At 33.2% G+C, this 23,106-nt stretch overlaps 1 protein-coding gene across 1 annotated transcript; it reads left to right on the top strand.

The window, feature by feature from the left end:
- The first annotated feature begins 9,274 nt into the window (after positions 1-9,274).
- LOC145327684 (struthiocalcin-1-like) lies at positions 9,275-22,582 on the top strand. The gene is made up of 8 exons (XM_080171241.1): positions 9,275-9,308; positions 9,629-9,718; positions 11,008-11,081; positions 11,636-11,730; positions 12,070-12,147; positions 15,486-15,552; positions 20,494-20,591; positions 22,263-22,582. The coding sequence occupies exons 2-8, from the start codon at positions 9,639-9,641 to the stop codon at positions 22,311-22,313; spliced, it is 543 nt and encodes a 180-aa protein (XP_080027367.1). The 5' UTR covers positions 9,275-9,308; positions 9,629-9,638; the 3' UTR covers positions 22,314-22,582.
- Positions 22,583-23,106: the final 524 nt, after the last annotated feature.

The raw sequence follows: 23,106 nt of genomic DNA on the forward strand, positions 1-23,106 counted from the left end.
TGGTTTTTGGAAGTTAAACAGTGAAGTCCATAATTTAAATTTAAGAAACCAACATGATTTTCACATTCCCAATTTTCCTGCTGTTTATCTTAGCAATCATCCAAGATATAAGTTTGCCGCTGAGTATAACTCAATCCCTGAAGGTTTAAAGAGTATTAATAACAAGAAACAATTCTTAAAAGGATTATTTAACTTCTTATTAACTACGATTAACCATTAATATAAACATTCCCACATTTTTTAATAGTTTCACTTTAGCTTTTTATCTTTAATCAAATTTTTCTTAAAATGCTTTTTCAAAAAGTTGCAACTTATAAATTATTTTAGAGTTCTAACCAGATATATTTGGGGTATCTCTCATTCATTGTATTTGCTCTTTTTTTTCAAATAAATCCTCTTTTTCTTTTGTTGGTGTTAATATCGAGCTAACCTTTTTTTCTTTCGTTTTCACACTCTCAGTAGAATAAATTTTTGTGTAATTTTATAACTGCTTTCCTATTTCAGTTGCTAGTCTGCGTCACCCAGCATCCATGTCCAATGTCACTGTGCCCTCCTGCTATGTCAAATGATCCATGTAGTTAGCCATGGCTACATGAGTGGGCGAGATCAAGGAACACACAGATACTGCTACTAAGCACCTGGCTCTTGTACGTGGGGCCGCCACATTTTTAAGGTGGTATCCCCAACATCTTAATTAAGTACACCGTGGTCAACTAAGTGTGAACCCGCACAAAATTAATATCAAATTCAATAAATTTTGAATCCTTCACTAGGTAGCTAATCATTTTTATTATTAAACCAATTGTAAAGTGCAGCAGGTACTTAGCAGTAGCCTGCTGTTCTATTGTATGTACTGCTAAGTTTGTGCGGGGCGTAATTTGCACATTAATAAATCTAATCTAATCTAATCTGTCTGTCCCTTAAGATCTTGGTAACCACTGAACCGATCGGATTCTACTCTTCAGGGTATCTACCTATTGGTCCTGTGGTGGTTTTAAGCTATTTTCTTGGGGGGTGGAACACCCCAAACCCCCCCAAAAACCAAGAAATCTCCCCCATTTTTTTTTTTTTTTTTTTTTTTTAAGAAATATCCTTGGTCCTTTGTAGAAGATTTCCTTTGTGGAAGATTTCCTTTGTAGAAGATTTCCTTTGTGGAATATTTCCTTTGTAGAAGATTTCCTTGGTCTTTCTTATTATTTTTTTTTTACAAATTTCACCTTACACTTTTTTTACCATCTCTTGGGGCAAAGCCCCTAGAGGCTAGGGGCGAAGCCGCTAGTTATGTATATAAAGTAGTAAGCTTTTTTTGTCTGTCTCAAAGGATCTCGCTAACCGCTGAACCAATATTGTTCTACTTTACAGTGACATTTCTTATAGGTCCTGGGAAAGTTTTAAATTATTTTTGTGGAGGGTGTATTCACTCCCCTCCCCCCCACAAAAAAAACTATTTTTAAAATCTATTGAAACTTAAATTTAAAAAGGAATAAGGTCCAATTTCCCCCTCCTACCTTAAGTGCCCCTAGAGGCTTCTAGGGGGCGTAGCCGCTAGTTACATATAAGGTACATATTTGATAAAAAAATTCACAATTTCAGGTAGCGAAAAATGTCCTCTCCCCGCTATCGTTTCACATTAAAAACCAAAGTTATTCATTTTTAAAATTGCTATTTATTTACTGTAAAAGAAGCCTTGTAGAATAAAATTTATATTAGTAATATTTCTCTATACTGTAATATATCTATTTTGTATTACATATAAATATAAGAAAATGTGTAAAACTGTATACAAACAAACTTACAATTCAAAGCTTTAGGTGTTTATGTAAATCAGATGACATCATCCATAAAATGAACGAACAACCATTAAATAGCTTTTTTTTTTGAAGAAACGAAGTATCAATAAGTCAGAACAAACATTTGGGGTATAGTTCGTTTCGTGGCAACGCCACTTAAGGGGAGGTTTGTCGTATTTTCAAAATGGCTTTTGAAAGTTTGTTTTAGGTTAGGTTAGGTTATATTGTGTTAGGTGATTGCCCCGCAGGGTTAGGTAATTAGCCCTGCAGAGTTCGAGCCCCCCGCAGTGGCTAGAAATAGGAGAAAAGCTACTGTGAAAATACGAAGAAACGCCCCTTAAGGGGCGTTGCCACGAAATGGACTATACCCAAAAATTTGAGATATACATATGTGTTGAAAAATAGCTTGAAGAGAATTATTTACATTACTTATAGCTTGTTTATAGAAGTTTATAGAAATCTTTTGCTCATTACGCTGGCGGCTGAGGATTAGTCATTTCTATTTATAAATTCATGTTAATATATTGGTTATAAAATTTACAAAATTGATGAAAAATAGCTAAAAACATAATTCATTTGATTGTTACAGGAATCAGAATGCAAAGTTCCAAATACCTGGAACGATTTTAACAGGCTATAATTCTCAAATGATCTGTGTTACAGTTTAGGCTTTAGCACGATGTCTTAAAAAAATGATGATATCCTTATATAAAAGTAACAGGATGTCTTTCTGTGAAGGATCTTGATAATCGCTGAACCGATACGGTTTTCCTTTACAGTGAAGCTTCTCATCTGTTCCTGGAGTGTTTACATAGGTTGCTTCGCTAGATAAGCATTGGTGACTTTTTTTTTAATTTTAAAGGTTTTATTTGTTGGTTAAAACGAACATTATAACGATAGTATTGAACTAGTTTTAAAATATGTGTAAATACAGTTTTCTTTTTACTATTCATGTTATGCTAGATGTCTTTGTAACTTCTGAATATACAATAAATGGATATAGTATAAGTGGATATATTTACAGGAGTAAATTTGTCGTCAATTTAGGTTTCTAATATGGATCTCATTTATTGGTGGTTTCGTTCACCCAGTAGGAGGGGAGGTGGTCTACGTTGATTTAGACAGCTGTGAGTATTACATTATTAGAGCACGTGAATATATGGTGCAACATCCATATAATTATATGTCGATTGATAGAATAGTTATTTCTCGCATCGTATTATAAACAGCTTTCCGCGGATATAGAATGTACAATTATAAGATTAAATCCAGTTTTTTAGGCCCGAGATGCCGAAGGCTAGGGCTAAAAAAACTGGTTTTAATCTTATGATTGTACATTTTTATATTCATAGAAAGCTGGATATAATACGATGCTAGGCATAGTTTTTTCGTATGGATGAGAACTGGTTCCTATCCACCGGATTCGAATGAATACGAGAAAAACTATTCATTTTATGGTTTATCCTTCCGTACCAATTCTAAAGCATTCTCTTAACCCTTAACGGTCGGGGGGGGGGGAGGGCGTTGAACGCCCCCCCATCCGGTTTTTTCTATCTCATTTTCTGTGTGTGAAAGATAAAGAGCCCAAACTGCGTGACTTTTTAAGTTTGGGTTTGACACATAACCGAGAGTTGGAATTTTTTGAATATCTCCATCCTGGCGGCCACAGGATGCCAGCAAACCTAGCAGGGTCATCCAGGTAAAGAGCAAAAATATTTTTTTGAATTAAAAAAAGCATTTTATCTTACCAAAATACTAAAATATCCTCTAGTAGTACATCCTCATCTTAAATACAGGTGTTCAAGTCAATTTCAGGTTCCAGGTATGATCCTGCAGGTCCTGATCCTCCAGGTCTCCAGAAATCTTTAAATCTGTGGCCGCAATTTTTGACTTAGAGACTTCAAATTTTAAACTTAAGCTTTTCTTACATGTCTACTTAACGTATTAAAATTTTAGAAAGATCCGCCGCCGTTTTCCCGACGACCGCCGACTGCGGCGGCTGGCAGCTGCCAAATACAGCTGCAGCCGCTGAAATTTATATTTTGATATTTGAAATATAAAATTTACATAAAGATTAACATTTTCTGCAAAAAAATTTTATTCTAGCTTCAAAAATAAAAAAATTACAGCCGTTTGAAATTTTTAAGTAAAAAAGGACCTAAAAACAAAGGTTGTTAAATAAAAGGGTGAAGGAAGCGAAAATTGACCTTGACTTACTTAAGGTCGGAAATTCACCATAACACAGGGGACTTACACAAAAAATTTTAGCCCTCTAGCTCTAATAGGAACTGAGATAACATGGGGGGGCTGATTAAGGTGCGGCAAGGGGCCCGACTGTAAGGGGTTAATTTGCAAATTATGAAACTTAATGGTTATTTTCACTCAAATCGTTGATCAAGTTTTTAAATCTTTATAATAAAGTAAAAAGATGTTTGTCTGTACCGAAGGATCTCGTTAACTGCTAAACTGATCAGGTTTTCCTTAACAGAGTAGCTTCTCATAGGTCCCGGGAAAGTTTATAACTATGTTAGGGGATGGTACCACCACCCTCCTAAGAGAATTCGCCCCTAGAAAGAATTACCCATTCTAAAAAAATTTAGTCAACTAAAATTAAAATAGGGGTTGGGTACCCCCCTACTTCAAAAAAGAAATAAATCCCCCCCCCCAAAAAAAAAAATAAAAATTGTTACTTTTTCTTTTTAAATCTAAAATAAGAAATTGGGTTATTAAATTCGACTCTCCCCTCCTCTAGGCCTCTAGAGGCGAGCCGGTAGTTGAAAATAAGGAAGAGGGGTATTTTGACTATGCCTAACTCTTGCGGAGGCTCTAGCCCGTCTTTTAAGGTAAGTAGTTTAAAAATAAACACTAATAATAAAAAAGTTGTACACAAAAAAAAAATATAAGTAGAAAATACTCTAAGTCTTATCTCAAAAATTATATTAAACAAGGATGAAATAATCAATAACCAGCGAAGTATACAAAGAAAAACAATTAATAAAAAAGCTTTTAACAATTGTATGAAGATTGTGAGTTACAGAAAAGATATTGATTGACCCTCAAAAAAATCTTTGGAGCATACGTTGCCCCGGACAGACAAATAAGTTTTAGTAGATCATTAAACATTGGAATATTTGCAATAGATAGATTCTTACCTGGGGACTTAGCCTTTTATTTGTATATTTAAAAAACATTAGAAATTAAGACGAAGAAAGTCATTCAATGACGTCATAAAAATGAGGGATGAGGAAATGAGGAGTAGGAAAGAAATCCCCTAAAAAAAGAGATGGATAATCCCTCGTTTTTATGACGTTTTTGTACGTTGAACAAACGGCCGTACAATTTAAATTATAGAGTAGCTTCTCCTCTAAAAAATAACATTTACTTAAATAAAGTGTATTACCTGCTAAAGTTTAAAGTAGGTGTGAATGATGTCATATTTTAAAAAAATTCTAGATAAAGCTTCTCTGAAAGTCATAAGTGTTTAATGTTTTACGTTCTTTTATTTTTAACATAACATAGATGCTGTGAGTATTGGTGCAAAAATTATGACGTAACAAAAAAAAATAGCCAATGAGAGGCCACTATACATTTTACCATTGGTCAATAACGGCCTCTCATTGGCTAATTTTTTTTGTTACGTCATATTTTTTGCACCAATACTCTTAGCATCCATAACATAATCTATGGCTGTTACACTCAAACAATGCAAAGCTTAATAAAATGATATTCTAAAATGAAATTGAAAAGGGCACAAATCTAGATTCCTGTAATAAAAAAGTGTTAAGATTTTCTTTGTCTGAAGCTAAAGATGTCTTTATTTCCTGTACATTTAAATAAAATTTATCAATGTATTTAGGTTGTTTCTTTTTATGACTACTTCATTTCGTCACTATAAGTGCTAGGGGCAAACAACAACAAAAAAAAGGAAAGAGTAGTAAAAGAAAAAATCTGAAAAAAGGAAACAGCAAACTAGAGCAGATTCTAACTAAAATCCTAACTTGATAGCTTATTTATCTAAAGGGATAAGACATTAACAATAAATCATCTCTAATGATGGTATACAAAATTAATGTAGATCAAAATCATTGATTGATAAGTTTTTACACCGGTGGCTTTGAACCAAACAATCAAAATTCAAAGTTCCAAAAGCTTTAGAGTCAATATAAAAATAGTTATTTCTCGCATCGTATTATAAACGGCTTTCCGCGGATATAGAATGTACAATTATAAGATTAAACTAGTTTTTTTTTAGCCCCGGGGTGCCGGAGGCACCGGCTAAAAAACTGGTTTTCATCTTATGATTGTACATTTCTATATTCGTAGAAAACTGGATATAATACGATGCTAGACATAGTTTTTTCGTATGGATGAGAACCGGTTCCTATCCACCGGATTTGAATGAATACAAGAAAAATATATTTATATATTTTATCTGAGTACCATAGTAATTTACAGTCCAATGTCCCTTCCCCCTCTGCATTTATACATCATAGACTATTATAGCAAATGTTGTCACTTTAAACCTTAACAACTTTATAATTTATTCAAAATCCTAATTAACATTGGATATTATTACCTGGTAAACAATCAAAATAGTATACATTATAAAGCAAACAAGAAAATCCTTAAAATTTATTTTATCAAAGTCTTATCTTTGTCAAAGAATAGTTATTTCTCGCATCGTATTATAAACGGCTTTCCGCAGATATAGAATGTACAATTATAAGATTAAAACTAGTTTTTTTAGTGCCGAAAAAGAATATAATAATTCTAAATAAACAGGAAGTGTACTCAAAAACAGGGATCTAAAGGGATATGACAATGGCTGATAAATTGATGTACATCCCTAATGATGATACATAAAATTACACCTTCAGTAGATAAAAAAATGGTTGAAACGTTTGGATACTTAACTTAATAATCCAACCAATCAGAATTCACTAAAAGTACCAGAAGTTGTTTTTACCAAACAAATAAGAAAACGTAATTTTAAAACTTTTGGGACTAGAGTAATAAACAGCCCATTGTCTCCTCTCTCCTAGAATTTTTCATATTCCTTTCCGCGCACAATTGTTTACAATAAGTTGTGTCATAGATAGAATAATGTATTGGCTGTTTTGTCCAAAGCAGATTTATTTGTTGTTCTAAAACAAAACATATACTTTGAAATTATTTTACTATATCACAATTTACTCTTCTTTTTTATTTCTGTTTTCAGACTGTCCTATTCTTTAGGCTCTAAGAAGAAAATATTTAAAATATAAAACTTAAATTTGATGACATCATGTTGAACTAATAAAATTAGTTAAGGAACAAAGTTTAAGGTTTAAAGAAAAAGTTGCAATAGCAATTCAGTTAAATTGGAACGCTCATACCGACCCTCTCCTTTGATGCAATAGTATTATTTTAAAAAAAAAAGGTTAAATTAAAAAGCAATTTCAAAGCCATAAATTTTAAAATATTAGTTAATAAATTAATGTATACACATCCCGATTAATATTAACAAAATAACCACATCTGTAAATCATAATTATTTATAGAAAAAATAATTAGACATTTTGTCTAAACTATAGCTATACCCACCAATACTTTATATTTATTGAAACAAGGATGACAACATCCATAAAAGCGAAGCTCTGAAACGGTAGTACAAAAGGACATTTACACTTGCATAATCAGAATAATGGGAAAGAGTCAAAGCAAAATTGTGAGTAAATTTGTTGAAAAACTTAATGATACAGGATAATGTTTATGGGCATACTTACATTTTAAGACTTGATTATAGGATTGCTTTGCTTATAATATTGTACTTTGTTGTCCCAAGAATCAGTATACCAAAGTATGTTGTTTAAAAAGTTAAAAATCAACAATCATGTTTAGAATTGACGTACGAACATTCTGGTAATGATCATAGAGTTGCTACGCTTTCTAAATCGTACCTATCTGCAACAGGAATCACCATGCAAAGTTTGAGATCGATAGGACAATTCTATCATGCCTAAATCAATGGGAATAACATATCCGTCTCGACCCTTATTTTAGAAAAGCTGCGCTTTTAATAATTATAGAAAAGCTTTGCTTTTAAAAAGGCGGAGAGAGGTTCTGTTGTTTACACTAACTGTTGAAGAATTTTTCTGAGAAATTTAAAACTTTAGAATCAATATTTTCATGAATGTGCTATAAGATTATGTAAATGGTTATTTAAGATCAAAGTAATTTTAAAAAGGGGAAGGAGGAGTAATATTTACTACGTCCATTTTAAAATCGAGCTTGGCATGATGAATCCTATAACAGTAAGGTACGCTTTAGGAAGCATAGCAACTAATTGATTATTACGTCAATCCAAAGAAATTTAAAGCTATTTTGACAACAACTTTTTGTATGATATGATTATTCTATTTATCTGATTTTTAGAATAATGATTCACAGGTCAACAAGGTACTATATTATTTGCCCTTCCTTCTGAAAGTAGATTTTCGTTTTTATGGATATTGTTATCCTTGTTCCTTTTTACATTTACCCGTCTCAAAATATAGATAAAAATCAACTTACAACTTAATTGAAACATTTCAGTAAAAGATAATTTAATTAGTCTGTTAGACCATTGTTGAACATCCTATCACTTTAAAGTAAATAAGATAAAACATTTAAAAGCCAAATTTCTCGAAAATGGCTGTTCAGATGTGGTTTTATTTAGCTTTTGGGTGTTATATTTTAAATCCTTTTAATTGTAAAAAGGTATCCGGAATTACCCAATAAATTGACTTTTGAACCGTACTAAAAATATGATTCATATAAGAATAAATAAAAAAGGTAGATCACGTTTTTCCTCATTTTTATGTTCAATTTTTGACATTCAAGTGTTAATCCAGAGTTATTTTTACCTTTTTTTCTTACTAGAAGTCAAGGTTTGTATATTAAAGTTAATATAGAAGTTGAGCTAAAATACAAGCATAAGTATTTCCATAACATTTTATTACCTCATTGAATCGGAAGCGATTATCTAGAGAACCCAAAGGATGCAATACTCTAACCATTGGATATTAGGTTAAGTAACATCCAACAGACAATCGACCCTTTGAATTCCTGACCCTTTTTGAGAAGTCGTTACTATGAATGGTAATGAGTCCCGCCTTTTATGGGCAAAGGCATTCCCCCTATTTTAACTATTTATGTCATGTGACATACCAGCAGTAGAAACCATTTTATTGTCTTTAGTTATGACACAGTGTATGGCTGAGATTCAAATAGATCACCTCCCCGACGACGAACAAATGCACTATGTGTTGAGCCACGGTCGCGGGTTAGAATAACAATCTTTACTAATGCTTTAAAATAGTATACCTAAAAAAATCTATTACCATGAAATTTCGTATAATATAATCATAAATAGTTATAATCATACTTTTTAAATTTAATTTGAAATTTTTTTCTAAATTTAGAAATATATAAATAGCCAGAAAAATTTATACTGCTTCATATCAATTTGGACCCTCTTCAAACTAACACTAAAGAAAGGTAAAATTTACGAATTCTTAACAAAAACAATAGTTTCCTGGATCTATTCGAAGTTTAAATGTTAGGGAAAGACTAGATGATCTCAAATCGTTTAGCAAAACAGAAAGAGACTAATCTACACACACAGACAAACTACCTATTTATAAGTTAAGAATAGATTTTTTATGTCATGAAAGTAATATACTATTTTTAACGTCTCTAGAGTGACATGACTTCTGACTTATTTAAAAAAAATATTGAATAAATGGCCAATTTGTCAGATTTTTAATTCAATTTAAATAGAATTTTTTATAAGAATTAAATTTTTAATATATATTTAGACAACTGACAATGCTCGGATATCTTGTATTGGCTACAGTCTGCTTGGCCTCAGCTCTAGCTGATCCCATGGCTAACAAGCTAAGACCCAGGTATAGTTATCTATCTATCTTGTAGTGGCTACAATCTACTTGGCCTCAGCTTTAGCTGATCCCATGGCTAACAAGCTAAGACCAAGGTATAGGTATCTATCTATCTTGTATTGGCTACAATCTGCTTGGCGCCTCAGCTCTGGCTGATCCCATGGCTAACAAGCTAAGACCCAGGTATAGTTATCTATCTATCTTGTAGTGGCTACAATCTGCTTGGCCTCAGCTCTGGCTGATCCCATGGCTAACAAGCTAAGACCCAGGTATAGTTATCTATCTATCTTGACGTGGCTACATTCTGCTTGGCTTCAGCTCTGGCTGATCACATGGCTAACAAGCTAAGACCCAGATATAGTTATCTATCTATCTTGTAGTGGCTACAATCTGCTTGGCCTTAGCTCTAGCTGATCCCATGGCTAACAAGCTAAGACCCAGGTATAGTTATCTATCTATCTTGTATTGGCTACAGTCTGCTTAGTCCCAGCTCTGGCTGATCCCATGGCTAACAAGCTAAGTCCCAGGTATAGTTATCTATCTATCTTGTAGTGGTTACAGTCTGCTTGGCCTCAGCTCTGGCTGATCCCATGGCTAACAAGCTAAGACCCAGGTATAGTTATCTATCTATCTTGTATTGGCTACAATCTACTTGGCCTCAGCTTTAGCTGATCCCATGGCTAACAAGCTAAGACCCAGGTATAGTTATCTATCTATCTTGTGTTGGCTACAATCTGCTTCGCCTCAGCTCTAGCTGATCCCATGGCTAACAAGCTAAGACCCAGGTATAGTTATCTATCTATCCTGTATTGGCTACAGTCTGCTTGGCCTCAGCTCTAGCTGATCCCATGGCTAACAAGCTAAGACCCAGGTATATTTATCTATCTATCTTGTATTGACTACAGTCTGCTTGGCCTCAGCTCTGGCTGATCCCATGGCTAACAAGCTAAGAACCAGGTATAGCTATCTATCTATCTTGTATTGGCTACAATCTGCTTGGCCTCAGCTCTAGCTGATCTCACGGCTAACAAGTCCCAGGTATAGCTATCTATATATCTTGGTTAAGTATCTTTTACAACAGTTCTAGTTGTTGTCATTATCAAAAAGCTATTCACAGGTTCACTTTTGAACTTTAGACAAAAATTTGATATCTATCCATCTATATATAGTTAATATCTAGCCATCTTACACATCAATATCACACCAGTTCTCGTTTGATTGAGGTGATTTTAATTTTATATAAAGAAATAATCATCATTCCTGGAACTTTACTAGATTCTCATTAGTAATGATTTTAGGCAGTTGGATGAGTTCTCTACTGGGTTCATGAAGGAGGATGGAGTTCTGAGGGGTGCTGCTCCTGAATGCAGAGGTAAACTATTCTTTATCACTACCTTTCTTCTGACCCTCAATTATTCAACTTTTTAGTAGTAATTTTTAAAGGCTATATTTCTATATTTTGTATGATAAATTGAAGCATAGGTTAACAATGTGTTAGTTCAATCTGTTTTGTTAAGTTTTTTTTTTGTAATAAAAGGGTGAACCAAATCCAATTTTGTAAATTATCATAACTTTTTTTGAGATTATTACTAAATCAGTCAGGTTTCTTATTGGATTATTTCATGTCTTACCTCCTTTTAACTTTATAGTTGTTAATATATAGCTAAAATAATAATTGTATAAGAATAGACGTAAAACCCAGACAACTAACTGGTTCAATTGGTGAGGACTTTTTTGCTAGCAAATTTTTTTTTGCTCTTTTGTAGCGACTTGGCTGTACTGATATTTTTGACTCTATTTGCTAATATTCAAAGATTCAATTGAAAGTAGACATATGGTCTTAACCCTGTGGACAAAAAGATATTTAGCCCAGCTTCCTCTATTCTTTTTCTTTAATGCTAAATATTAATTGTTCTCCATTAATAGATCAGCTTGGCTGGGTGTACCACAAGGGTAACTGCTACATGTTCACCAGTTATCACGAACCCTTCCTCAGAGCTGAAGAACTCTGCAATGAAGTTGTAAGTATTATATATTTTTATATATCCACAAACAATTACGAATTTAATTTATAAGCAAAATTTGAAGATAAGATGATTAGTTGTCATCATGCTTTAGAGTTATAATTCCTTTTACCTGACATATATGTATAGGGTGCATGATCTTTCATGGGAGGAATCACAAAAAAAAAATAATATTGCCATGCTGACAAGGTGTAATAGACAAATTAAGGATTTCTTTTTGTCCTGACTTCTTGGAGTTTAACCAAAAAAAAATATACTTGTCCCTTAGTTAGCCTACTTTACAAAAAGTCAATGGTTATTCATATTTAAAAGATAAACTATATATTTCTATATCAGGGTGGATACTTGGCTGATGTCTTAACCCAGGAAGAGAATGACTTTATCAAGAGTGTTCTCAATGTGATCAACCCCAAGGTAATCATCAAGCTTATTGAATTAATTATCTAGTAAGTTATTAGGTTTCTTGTACACATAATTGTTCGGGGTACATCATTCTTGTGGAAGCGATAATCTAGATTTCATATAAATAGTTATATTCAAATAACCTATCATATACCCACTGAATATGAATAGAACACATGTCAAGCTTAGGTAATAATGGGGTTTTAATGTGGGTTTTGCCTAAAATAAAAAAAGTTTTAAAATTTTACCTTTAAAGTATCCATAAGCTGTATTATTATTACTTTCCTAATTAGGCTCATTAAATATAAATATGAAAACTGATATAATGTACCTTCATTAGAATATACTTTTATATTGCATATTGTATGTAACATACATTATCTAGTATAGCCAGGAATCCTAAGGGATAAGGCAATGAAAAATTAATTCATGTACAATATCAATTATTACTAGGGTTTGGCCGGATATCCGGCCATTTTCGATATCCGGCCGGTTACCGGATATTGAAACTATCCGGATACCAGATTAGTATTGACCTAATATTTGTATCATAAACATTTTTTTAAACTCTTAATGACGCTTATTTTTCTTTCTAGAACTTACTGAAGTTCTATTTTTTTAGTATAAAATTGGTATATTTTGAGAATAGATTATAGAATATCTTGGAATAATCTTTATTTAATATTGTTATAATAACTCTTATAATTCAGATGTAAACGTTTTTTATGTATATAATTAAGACAAATAAAGAATCAAATAATAATAATAAGATATCCGGCTGATTTTTACAGCCGGATATCCGGTTATCTGGCCGGATATCCGGTAATTTGCCGGATATCCGGTATCCAACCAAAAAAGTATCCGGCCCAACCCTAATTATCACCCTTTCAAAAATATGAGTTAGGACAGTTATAGTTTATACCAAAAAATTAAGATTTTATAGACATTCCTAAAAGTCATGTCATGTTTAAGTATTATTGTAATTTACAGTCTAAGGCCCCCTTCCTCTCTGAGTATAGCTAATCAATAAAACATTGTGTCTGCAAAAGTTTGAGTAATATTATCCACTCTTTTAGCTCTCTTATTAGTAGTACAAACAAACTTTTATACAGAGCATAAGATATGGAGATTTCTAAGAAAACTATTAACATTAACAAACTTATTTTGAAGCCTATAAAACAAATTATTTGTAATTAGGTTTTAGGCTATTTTTTGGAAGAAACTTTCTTAGAATAAGTTCCTGAGAAAAAATAAAACCTTATAATTATCTTCAATTTCCAAATACATAAGGTACCTACTGCTGAATGTCCCTGACTGCTGATATATTAGGAATATGATTCTAATGGTAGGTCTAAATGCCTTTCCTCAAAAACTGGCATAACTAATAACCATGAACAGTTATGACACCTGGACAAAGGTGTTGGGTCTGTCTATCTCTGTGTGTATCTGTTTGTCAATGTCAAAGGATCTTGCTTACCACTTACCTGATATGGTTCTACTTAGCAGTTAAGCTTCTCATAGGTTCTGGGAAGGCGTATAACTGTGTGTTAGGATACTACTATTGCGAGAAATTGACTCTACAAAAAAATGAACCCATTCATATTTTTTTCTTTATATTTTTAAAACAAAAACATAAAAATTAGAGAGTTGACTTCTCTATCCCCCAACCCCCTACCTCAAGTGCCCCTTGAGACCTCTAGGGGCGTAGCCACCAGAAATTATAGAAGAAAGAGAGAGAGAGTGAGAGAGAGAGAGAGAGAGAGAGAGAGAGAGAGAGAGAGAGAGAGAGAGAGAGAGAGAGAGAGAGATACTGTGTTTGATTATGAGAGATAAAAGGTGGTTTGAGAGATTTGTTCTCTGATATCATATTTATTATTCATAGGATAAAGTTAATATCAAAGCTCTCTATCCCACTTCTCTCTTTCTCTTTGTCACTCTCTCTTTATCATCTTTTTCCTTTTATCCTCTTGTATCTTTATTTCTTTAGTTTCATTTCTAATTTCATTTTTACTGTCATCTTTCTTTTTTATTTTGATTTACCATTTTCTATCCAAAAATTTATGAATAATAATAATATAAAATCAATAACGAACTAAAAATGTCGGTAAATGTGATTAATTTATTTGATATCCTATTATATAAAGTAGTAAGCGTTTTTTTGTCTGTCCCAAAGGATCTCGCTAACCGCTGAACCGATATTGTTCTCCTTTATAGTGAAGCTCCTTATAGGTCCTGGGAAGGTTTTTAACTATTTTTGGGGAGGGTGTCTTCACCCCCCTCCCCCCAAAAGAATATTTTTTTACTCTTTTGAAACTCAAATTTAAAATAGGATGTGGTCGACTTTTCCCCCTCCTACCTTAAGTACCCCTAGAGGCTTCTAGGGGGCGTGGCCGCTAGTTTAAGTAAAAGAGAAGAGACAAGTGGCTGTTTGTTAAACTAGTCCCCAAAGTTTTAAAATAAAGTTTTTTTTTCATTTGCTATTTAACTTGTGTAACTTTAGTGAATTTTGTGTTGTTCAATCGTTTCCATAACTAAATTTAATCTAAGTGCTAATTATTTGTATCATCATTGGAGATGTACACCAATTTATCGGCCACTGTCTTTTCCCTTTTGATCCCTTAGGCTGATACATGAATTGACAAACAGACAGACATCATAAATGTTTGTTTGTCTATATATGTTCGGGAAAATTAACACATAACTACAATATTATGAATGCCAATTCCTAACATTTAAAAATATGAATGTACACCATGATTTAATAACACAAGCTAATTGGTTTAACCAAGAGTATTTTTTCCAAGTGGTTTTTAAATAATTTTTTGAATTTAGCAAAAATAAATCAATTTTCTGAAAAAAAAGAATGAATAATAATATAAAGGTTAATTTGTGTTTTCGAGAGAAAAACATTAATATTCAATTAACTGCATAGGATAAATGAAGAGATTTAACAAGAAATATAAAAGAAATTTTAAAAGATCCTTAATTCTTTAAATAGAGAAATTTAACACTTTGGCACTTTTGTGGTTTTTATATAAAAAATAATTGAAACAAAGCCTTTCCAAGTTGAACTATAAACATCTATCGTATGTCCAAGAATTTCTCCAAAGTTGAAACCCATGCTTGTCTTAATGTCTTAAATTATATAATCTATTGTTCTGAGTTTGTCATAATGGATAAAAGAGGTTTCATCCAGTAGGGTTCCAGTAGGATTGTAATTAGGGTATTATTTCCAACAATTAAGATCAACACTTATTTTATTTCTCTTGTAACTCTAAGACATCCAATAGTCTAACTATATTAATATAACTTGTATGTTATGCATTAATGACTTTCATTTTGATGTTTAGGATGGTACTGACTACTGGCTTGGAGGACTTGATAACAACAGAGACAAGGAACTCAGATGGATGACAGGTAATCTTTACTTGGAGAACTTGATAACAACAGATACAAGGAACTCTCATGGATGACAGGTAATCTTTACTTGGAGGACTTGATAACAACAGATACAAGGAACTCTCATGGATGACAGGTAATCTTTACTTGGAGAACTTGATAACAACAGATACAAGGAACTCAGATGGATGACAGGTAATCTTTACTTGGAGGACTTGATAACAACAGAGACAAGGAACTCAGATGGATGACAGGTAATCTTTACTTGGAGGACTTGATAACAACAGATACAAGGAACTCTCATGGATGACAGGTAATCTTTACTTGGAGAACTTGATAACAACAGATACAAGGAACTCAGATGGATGACAGGTAATCTTTACTTGGAGGAATTGATAACAACAGAGACAAGGAACTCAGATGGATGACAGGTAATCTTCATTTAGATAAAAAATAAATCATTTTACCCTCAACAAAATAAATAGACCTACTGACTACTGGCTTGGAGGACTTGATAACAACAGAGACAAGGAACTCAGATGGATGACAGGTAATCTTTACTTGGAGGATTTGATAACAACAGAGACAAGGAACTCAGATGGATGACAGGTAATCTTAACTTGGAGGACTTGATAACAACAGAGACAAGGAACTCTCATGGATGACAGGTAATCTTTACTTGGAGGAATTGATAACAACAAAGACAAGGAACTCAGATGGATGACAGGTAATCTTTACTTGGAGGACTTGATAACAACAGAAACAAGGTACTCAGATGGATGACAGGTAATCTTTACTTTGAGGATTTGATAACAACAGAGACAAGGAACTCAGATGGATGACAGGTAATCTTTACTTGGAGGAATTGATAACAACAGAGATAAGAAACTCAGATGGATGACAGGTAATCTTTACTTAGAGGATTTGATAACAACAGAGACAAGGAACTCAGATGGATGACAGGTAATCTTTACTTGGAGGATTTGATAACAACAGAGACAAGGAACTCAGATGGATGACAGGTAATCTTTACTTGGAGGATTTGATAACAACAGAGACAAGGAACTCAGATGGATGACAGGTAATCTTTACTTGGAGGACTTGATAACAACAGAGACAAGGAACTCAGATGTATGACAGGTAATCTTTACTTGGAGGATTTGATAACAACAGAGACAAGGAACTCAGATGGATGACAGGTAATCTTTACTTGGAGGAATTGATAACAACAGAGACAAGGAACTCAGATGGATGACAGGTAATCTTTACTTGGAGGATTTGATAACAACAGAGACAGGGAACTCAGATGGATGACAGGTAATCTTTACTTGGAGGAATTGATAACAACAGAGATAAGAAACTCAGATGGATGACAGGTAATCTTTACTTGGAGGATTTAATAACAACAGAGACAAGGAACTCAGATGGATGACAGGTAATCTTTACTTGGAGGATTTGATAACAACAGAGACAAGGAACTCAGATGGATGACAGGTAATCTTTACTTGGAGGAATTGATAACAACAGAGACAAGGAACTCAGATGGATGACAGGTAATCTTTACTTGGAGGATTTGATAACAACAGAGACAAGGAACTCAGATGGATGACAGGTAATCTTTACTTGGAGGAATTGATAACAACAGAGATAAGAAACTCAGATGGATGACAGGTAATCTTTACTTGGAGGATTTGATAACAACAGAGACAAGGAACTCAGATGGATGACAGGTAATCTTTACTTGGAGGAATTGATAACAACAGAGATAAGAAACTCAGATGGATGACAGGTAATCTTTACTTGGAGGATTTGATAACAACAGAGACAAGGAACTCAGATGGATGACAGGTAATCTTTACTTGGAGGAATTGATAACAACAGAGATAAGAAACTCAGATGGATGACAGGTAATCTTTACTTAGAGGATTTGATAACAACAGAGACAAGGAACTCAGATGGATGACAGGTAATCTTTACTTGGAGGAATTGATAACAACAGAGACAAGGAACTCAGATGGATGACAGGTAATCTTTACTTGGAGGATTTGATAACAACAGAGACAAGGAACTCAGATGGATGACAGGTAATATTTACTTGGAGGAATTGATAACAACAGAGACAAGGAACTTAGATGGATGACAGGTAATCTTTACTTGATGGATTTGATAACAACAGAGACAAGGAACTCAGATGGATGACAGGTAATCTTCATTTAGATAAAAAATAAATCATTTTACCCTCAACAAAATAAATAGACCTATATATTCAGGTATAAGTAAACTTCACAAATATAACTCTTTTTATGTGACTAATAATATCTGAAATTTATTTATTTTAACTCTTGTATTTTCATCATATTAATTCATTATATGTTTTCATATTATGAAATTGGATTCTTATCTAACCAATTTTTCTATATAAATTTGCAACCATCAATGATTGCCTGATACTAAGCTGGTGACATTTTAATTTTGTCAATATTTATTTCTTTACAACAAAAATGCCAAGAGGAAGTTCTAACTTTTAGTTAAGGGTTCAGTTTTTAAATGTACATTTAAAAAAAAAAATCATTCAATAGTAATAAATGTCTTTTATAAGTTAAATTAAAATCTCTACCTACATATATTTGGAATTCATTTATATAAAAAAAAATAGATTTAGTTCCTTATATATATCCAAATGAGTAAAAAAGGGGAAGGATATTTTTATAGACTGATCTTTGTTAAATAAGAAAGAAAAGAAAAAGTGAAGAGAGAAGGATTAGAAAAGAATAGAGAAATACAAAACAAAAGGAGGAGGGGAGAGAATCCCCCCTTCCTTGTTAGCGTAATATTGAAAGTTTGGATCAAGTTTCAAATTTATCGAAACATTGAATGGTAAAGTTTAAATTTGATGCATAATAATATTATTGATGCATACTTTAATGGCCAATTTGCAGCTCTCTAAATATTAACCCTAGTTCATTATGATAATCTTAGTTATACAATGAAAATTATCTCCAATTGTTCAATTAAATATAAAATATAAAAAATGTGGAAAGGGGGTGGGGTGTTCTGTTATTTTGCAGTTAGGAAGCAAGGGGACATTCACTAGTCCCCAAAGTATTTTACTACCGTTTTAATTATTCGTTGGCTTAATAACGTTTGTGAATTTTGATTGGTTGTTTTATTATGTTTAGTGTCCAAACGTTTCAAACACTAAAGGTGTAATTTTGTGTATCATCATTTGGGATGTACATCAATTTGTCTATTTTTATCACTGCGTCTCTTTTAAATATTCTAAATCAACCTAAAGGGTTAACTTGTTGATAATGCATTAATTTTAAAGAGGTTTGTTCTGCCAAGTTAGTCATTATTATTAATAGAGCAATGATGCTCAGCCTTTTAGAATCATCACGGATACTAAGGAATAAGACAATAGACAATAAATTGATAACACAATGGTACCTCTTCTGCAGATTAACATTTGGATCTACTGCAGTTCACGGTAAAATATTGCTGGTAACGAATATTGCCAAAAATCTATGAATTTTAAAGGCTGCTAGCTGCCACACACCATTTTGAGTGGTATAAGAAGGCCTACAAATAATCTGGAATAGCCAAGATCAAATAATGCACAGGGAAAGCTTCACTGAAGAAAAAACGCGTAAAATATACCTTTTTCGCGCATTTCTCTGCACTGCGAGATAATTAAGCATTATTGATTTATGGTTATTCCAGATTATTTGTAGGCCTTCGTATGCCGCTTAAAACGGTGTGCGGGCATGATCTGTACGTTCAGCCGTTTGGCAGCTAACAGCCTTTAAAATTCATAGATTTTTGGCAATATTCGTTACCGGCAATATTTTACCGTGGTTTGCAGTAATTCCTAACATTTTTTATTGAAAAGTGTTTACACTACAAGTATAAACCAACCACATAAGACTTACTTAAAAGTATCCAAACTTTTAAAGCGATAAAACTTTTGCTACGAGATTTATGTAGATCCCTGTGTCCTGGCCCTACCTCACTGAAAAAGTTCATAAAATATGAATGTTATCTATATTCATTCAGAGATTTTTTTTCTAATTCTGTTTTATTAGAATTCTTGGATCTTTTGCAGTTTACTGTAAAATACAGGGAGTTAGGGAGGGGACAATGAATCGAATATTCTAATTAACCTGGTTTTTATTGCCTTTTAGCGAAAACACTTAAATTGAAGTAATTGCCCATTGTCTCCTCCCTTACTCCCTGGTAAAATGTTACTGGAATCGATTATTTCCAATATCTAAGCACTTTAAAGGCTACTACCTAATAAACGGCTTAACATCATTACATGTGGTAAAATATATTCTACAAGTTTTTTTTAAATAGACAGTTTAAATAATGCACATGACTAAATTCTGAAAACCTGCATAAAAAATGCCTTTTTCATACTTTATGTGCACTTTTAGATAAATGTGCATTATTGAGTATTGGCTATTCCATATTTTATAAGGCCTTGTTTAATCGGTTATAGTTATATACAAACATAATAGGAGCATTTTGTCGTTTAGCCGCTAACAGCTTTTTAAAGCTATAGAGATTTTTAAAATGGATTCCAGCTAATTTTTGCCATGAAATGAACACGAAACGAATTGACATATTGGTTTATTTACAACTGGCTTAGATACAAAATATTAAATACTAGCGGTTTCGCCCCTAATAAGAGGTATAATTACATCGTTTATTACCTGGAGATCCCCCACTCCACCACTATTTTAAATATTGAAAAAATGGCGGGTGGATTTTTTGTTTTTGGGGCGGTTTGGGGTGTCCACCCCTAACCCCAAGAAAATAGCCTAAAACCACCACAGGACCAGTAGGTATATTCCCTGAAGAGTGGAATCCGATCGGTTCAGTGGATACCGAGATCTTAAGGGACAGACGGACAGACATCATTCTACTTATTATTATTATAGATATGTTGTTTTTGCTTAGGTGAGGAGATGGCGTTCACCAACTTTATCAACGGAGAGCCTGCTGGAAACCCTTATCTACACATGAACTTTGACAAAGGGTTCAGCTGGGACACCAAGGTGATTTTAAATCGTGATTTTAAGATAAGGATAATAATCATATCACATAAAAATGTTTAAAATAGACGTTCGGACATCCTGGTAACAACTATAGAGTTGCTAGGCTTTCCAAATCGTACCTAACTACAGCAGGATTCACCATGCAAAGTTTGAAAGCGATGTGATAATTCTAATGTGCCTAAATTAACGAAAAGGGCTAACCGTTACGCACTGACGGACGGACCTACCCTAATTATAGAAAAGTTTCGCTTTTAGAAATTGAGGACTGTAAAAAGATGGCTCCTATTAAAAACGGCCACAAAAAAGGTTGTTCAATAAATGGGTCCAATAAGCAAAATCTTAAAAAGTCTATACATTTTTTAGTCCTCTAACTCTATTAGTAGCTGTACGTTGAACGCCCCTTACCTAACCAATAAAGGCCCCAAAAAAGGGCTAATAACCTAAATTCGTTGTCTTCCCTGTTAAACGCGAAGTTTTCTAAAATAAGGGTCGGTCCGTCCGTCGAGGACGGATAGCTTTTTTCCATTTATTTAGGCATGATAGAATTGTCATATCGATTTCAAACTTAGCATGGTGATTCCTGTTGTACGATTTAGAAAGCGTAGCAACTCTATAATCATTACCAGAATGTCCGTACGTTCATTTTAAACATGTTGAATTTGATTTTTAAATTTTTTCAACAACTAATTTTTATGTGATCTAATAATCCGATTGTTTTGATTTTTGGTATACTGATTCCTGGGACAACAAAGTACAATATTATAAGCAAAACAACTCCATAATCAAGTCCTAAAAAGTAGGTATGTCAATAAACATTATCTTGTTTCAAGAAGTTTTTCAACAAATTTACTCACAATTTTGCATTGACTTTTATTCATATACATATGTTTTGATTATTCAATTCTGACACTATAGAAGTGTTAATGTCCGTTTGTCCTACCATTTAAGAGCTTCGCTTTTATGGATGTTTTCATACTTGTTATTATACAACAAAACATTTCACATTTTAAAGGTTATCCTATTATATAAAACTAGCGGCTTCGCCCCTAGCCTCTAGGGGCATTGTCCCAAGAAAAAAAATAATTTTCTGCACCAGCACCAGCAGCACCAGCAGCACCAGCTGCACCAGCTGCACCAGCTGCACCAGCAGCACCAGCTGCACCAGCAGCACCAGCTGCACCAGCAGCACCAGCTGCACCAGCAGCACCAGGAGTATTTTTTTGGGGGGGGTAAATTTTCATTTTTGGGGGGGTTGGGGGTGTCCCACCCCCCAAGAAAATAGCTTAAAACCACCACAGGACCAATAGGTATATACCCTGAAGAGTAGAATCCAATCGGTTCAGTGGTTACCGAGATCTTAAGCTTCAGACAGACAGACGGACAGACGGACAGACGGACAGATATCAAGCTACTTTGTATTATAGATAGTTTTGATAACTACTAAACCGACTGAGTTCTCCATTTTAGGAAAGTTTCACACAGTTCCCTGAATGGTTTTAAGGTATTTTTTAGAGTAAAGACTTGGGATAGTTTTCAGCAACTTTCCGCCCTTCTATACAACAACAAATATGCTAGTCTAGTTAAAATATTATTTTGATAGTTTGTCACAGGACTCAGTCCTGAATATTACTGCGCTACCTAAGGACAGATAAAAATATTTTGCTCATTTAGGATGATGCTAATGACAAAGACAACGGATTTGTGTGTAAGAGAAAGGCCTAAACAGACCAATCTACCGACCAAGGCCTAAACAGACCAACCTGACGACCACCATGCCAGCTGGAGTTCATAGTTTGATTATTGAGAAAAAAATGCCAAAAATTATGATTATTTATTTTTTTATCTTTCCAAAAAGTAATGTATTTATGAATTAATGAATCAAATACTTTAGTTCGATTTCTTTGGTTATTTTTGTTTATATTTTAATTGAAATTTATGTACTATGTAAATTGACTTCTTAAATGTTGAAAAAATATATTTAAGCAATACAACTTTACAATTCCTGCAATTTACGTTTTCAGTAGAAAATAAAAAAAGTCCTGTACGTTATCATCGCAATGATTAAAAGTATGAAAATAAAAAAAATACGTGAATAATTCCAGTTCTGTTAGTCCTTGGGGACGAAGGCCCGGGATATAACAATACTGTTATTAATTTTATTATTATTATTTTAATATCCGTGGAAAATTTCTATAATACATTGCTTTGCTTGATTTTTCAGTATATTTGAGAACCGGTCCGAATCCAGCGGATGTTAATCGGTTTCGAAGCAATACTGGCAAACATTTTAAGAGTTATCAATTAATTTATATATTGATTATTTTTATTTTCATCATCTTATGTTGTATTTAACCAAAACTCATGGAAAAAGAAGAATTACTGTAAATTACACTGGTACTCAAAGTTTCATAACCGCATAATTTTGTTAGTTGGCTCAAAAACTTTGGGTAATTGTATCGAACTTTAATATCATAAGGAGTAATTTGTTTTATCATCATCGGGGGTGTATATAAAT

The sequence above is a fragment of the Acartia tonsa genome, chromosome 9 (assembly GCF_053477335.1).
Source record: "Acartia tonsa isolate MP-2025a chromosome 9, ASM5347733v1, whole genome shotgun sequence".
Lineage (NCBI taxonomy): Eukaryota > Metazoa > Arthropoda > Copepoda > Calanoida > Acartiidae > Acartia > Acartia tonsa.

Bases quoted from the DNA above. Each gene is read 5' to 3' on its own strand.
- LOC145327684 (XM_080171241.1), top strand. From the start codon at position 9,639: ATGCTCGGATATCTTGTATTGGCTACAGTCTGCTTGGCCTCAGCTCTA. The intron at 11,082-11,635 runs GTAAACTATTCT...CTCCATTAATAG, and splicing joins TGCTGCTCCTGAATGCAGAG to ATCAGCTTGGCTGGGTGTAC. The intron at 15,553-20,493 runs GTAATCTTTACT...GTTTTTGCTTAG, and splicing joins GGAACTCAGATGGATGACAG to GTGAGGAGATGGCGTTCACC.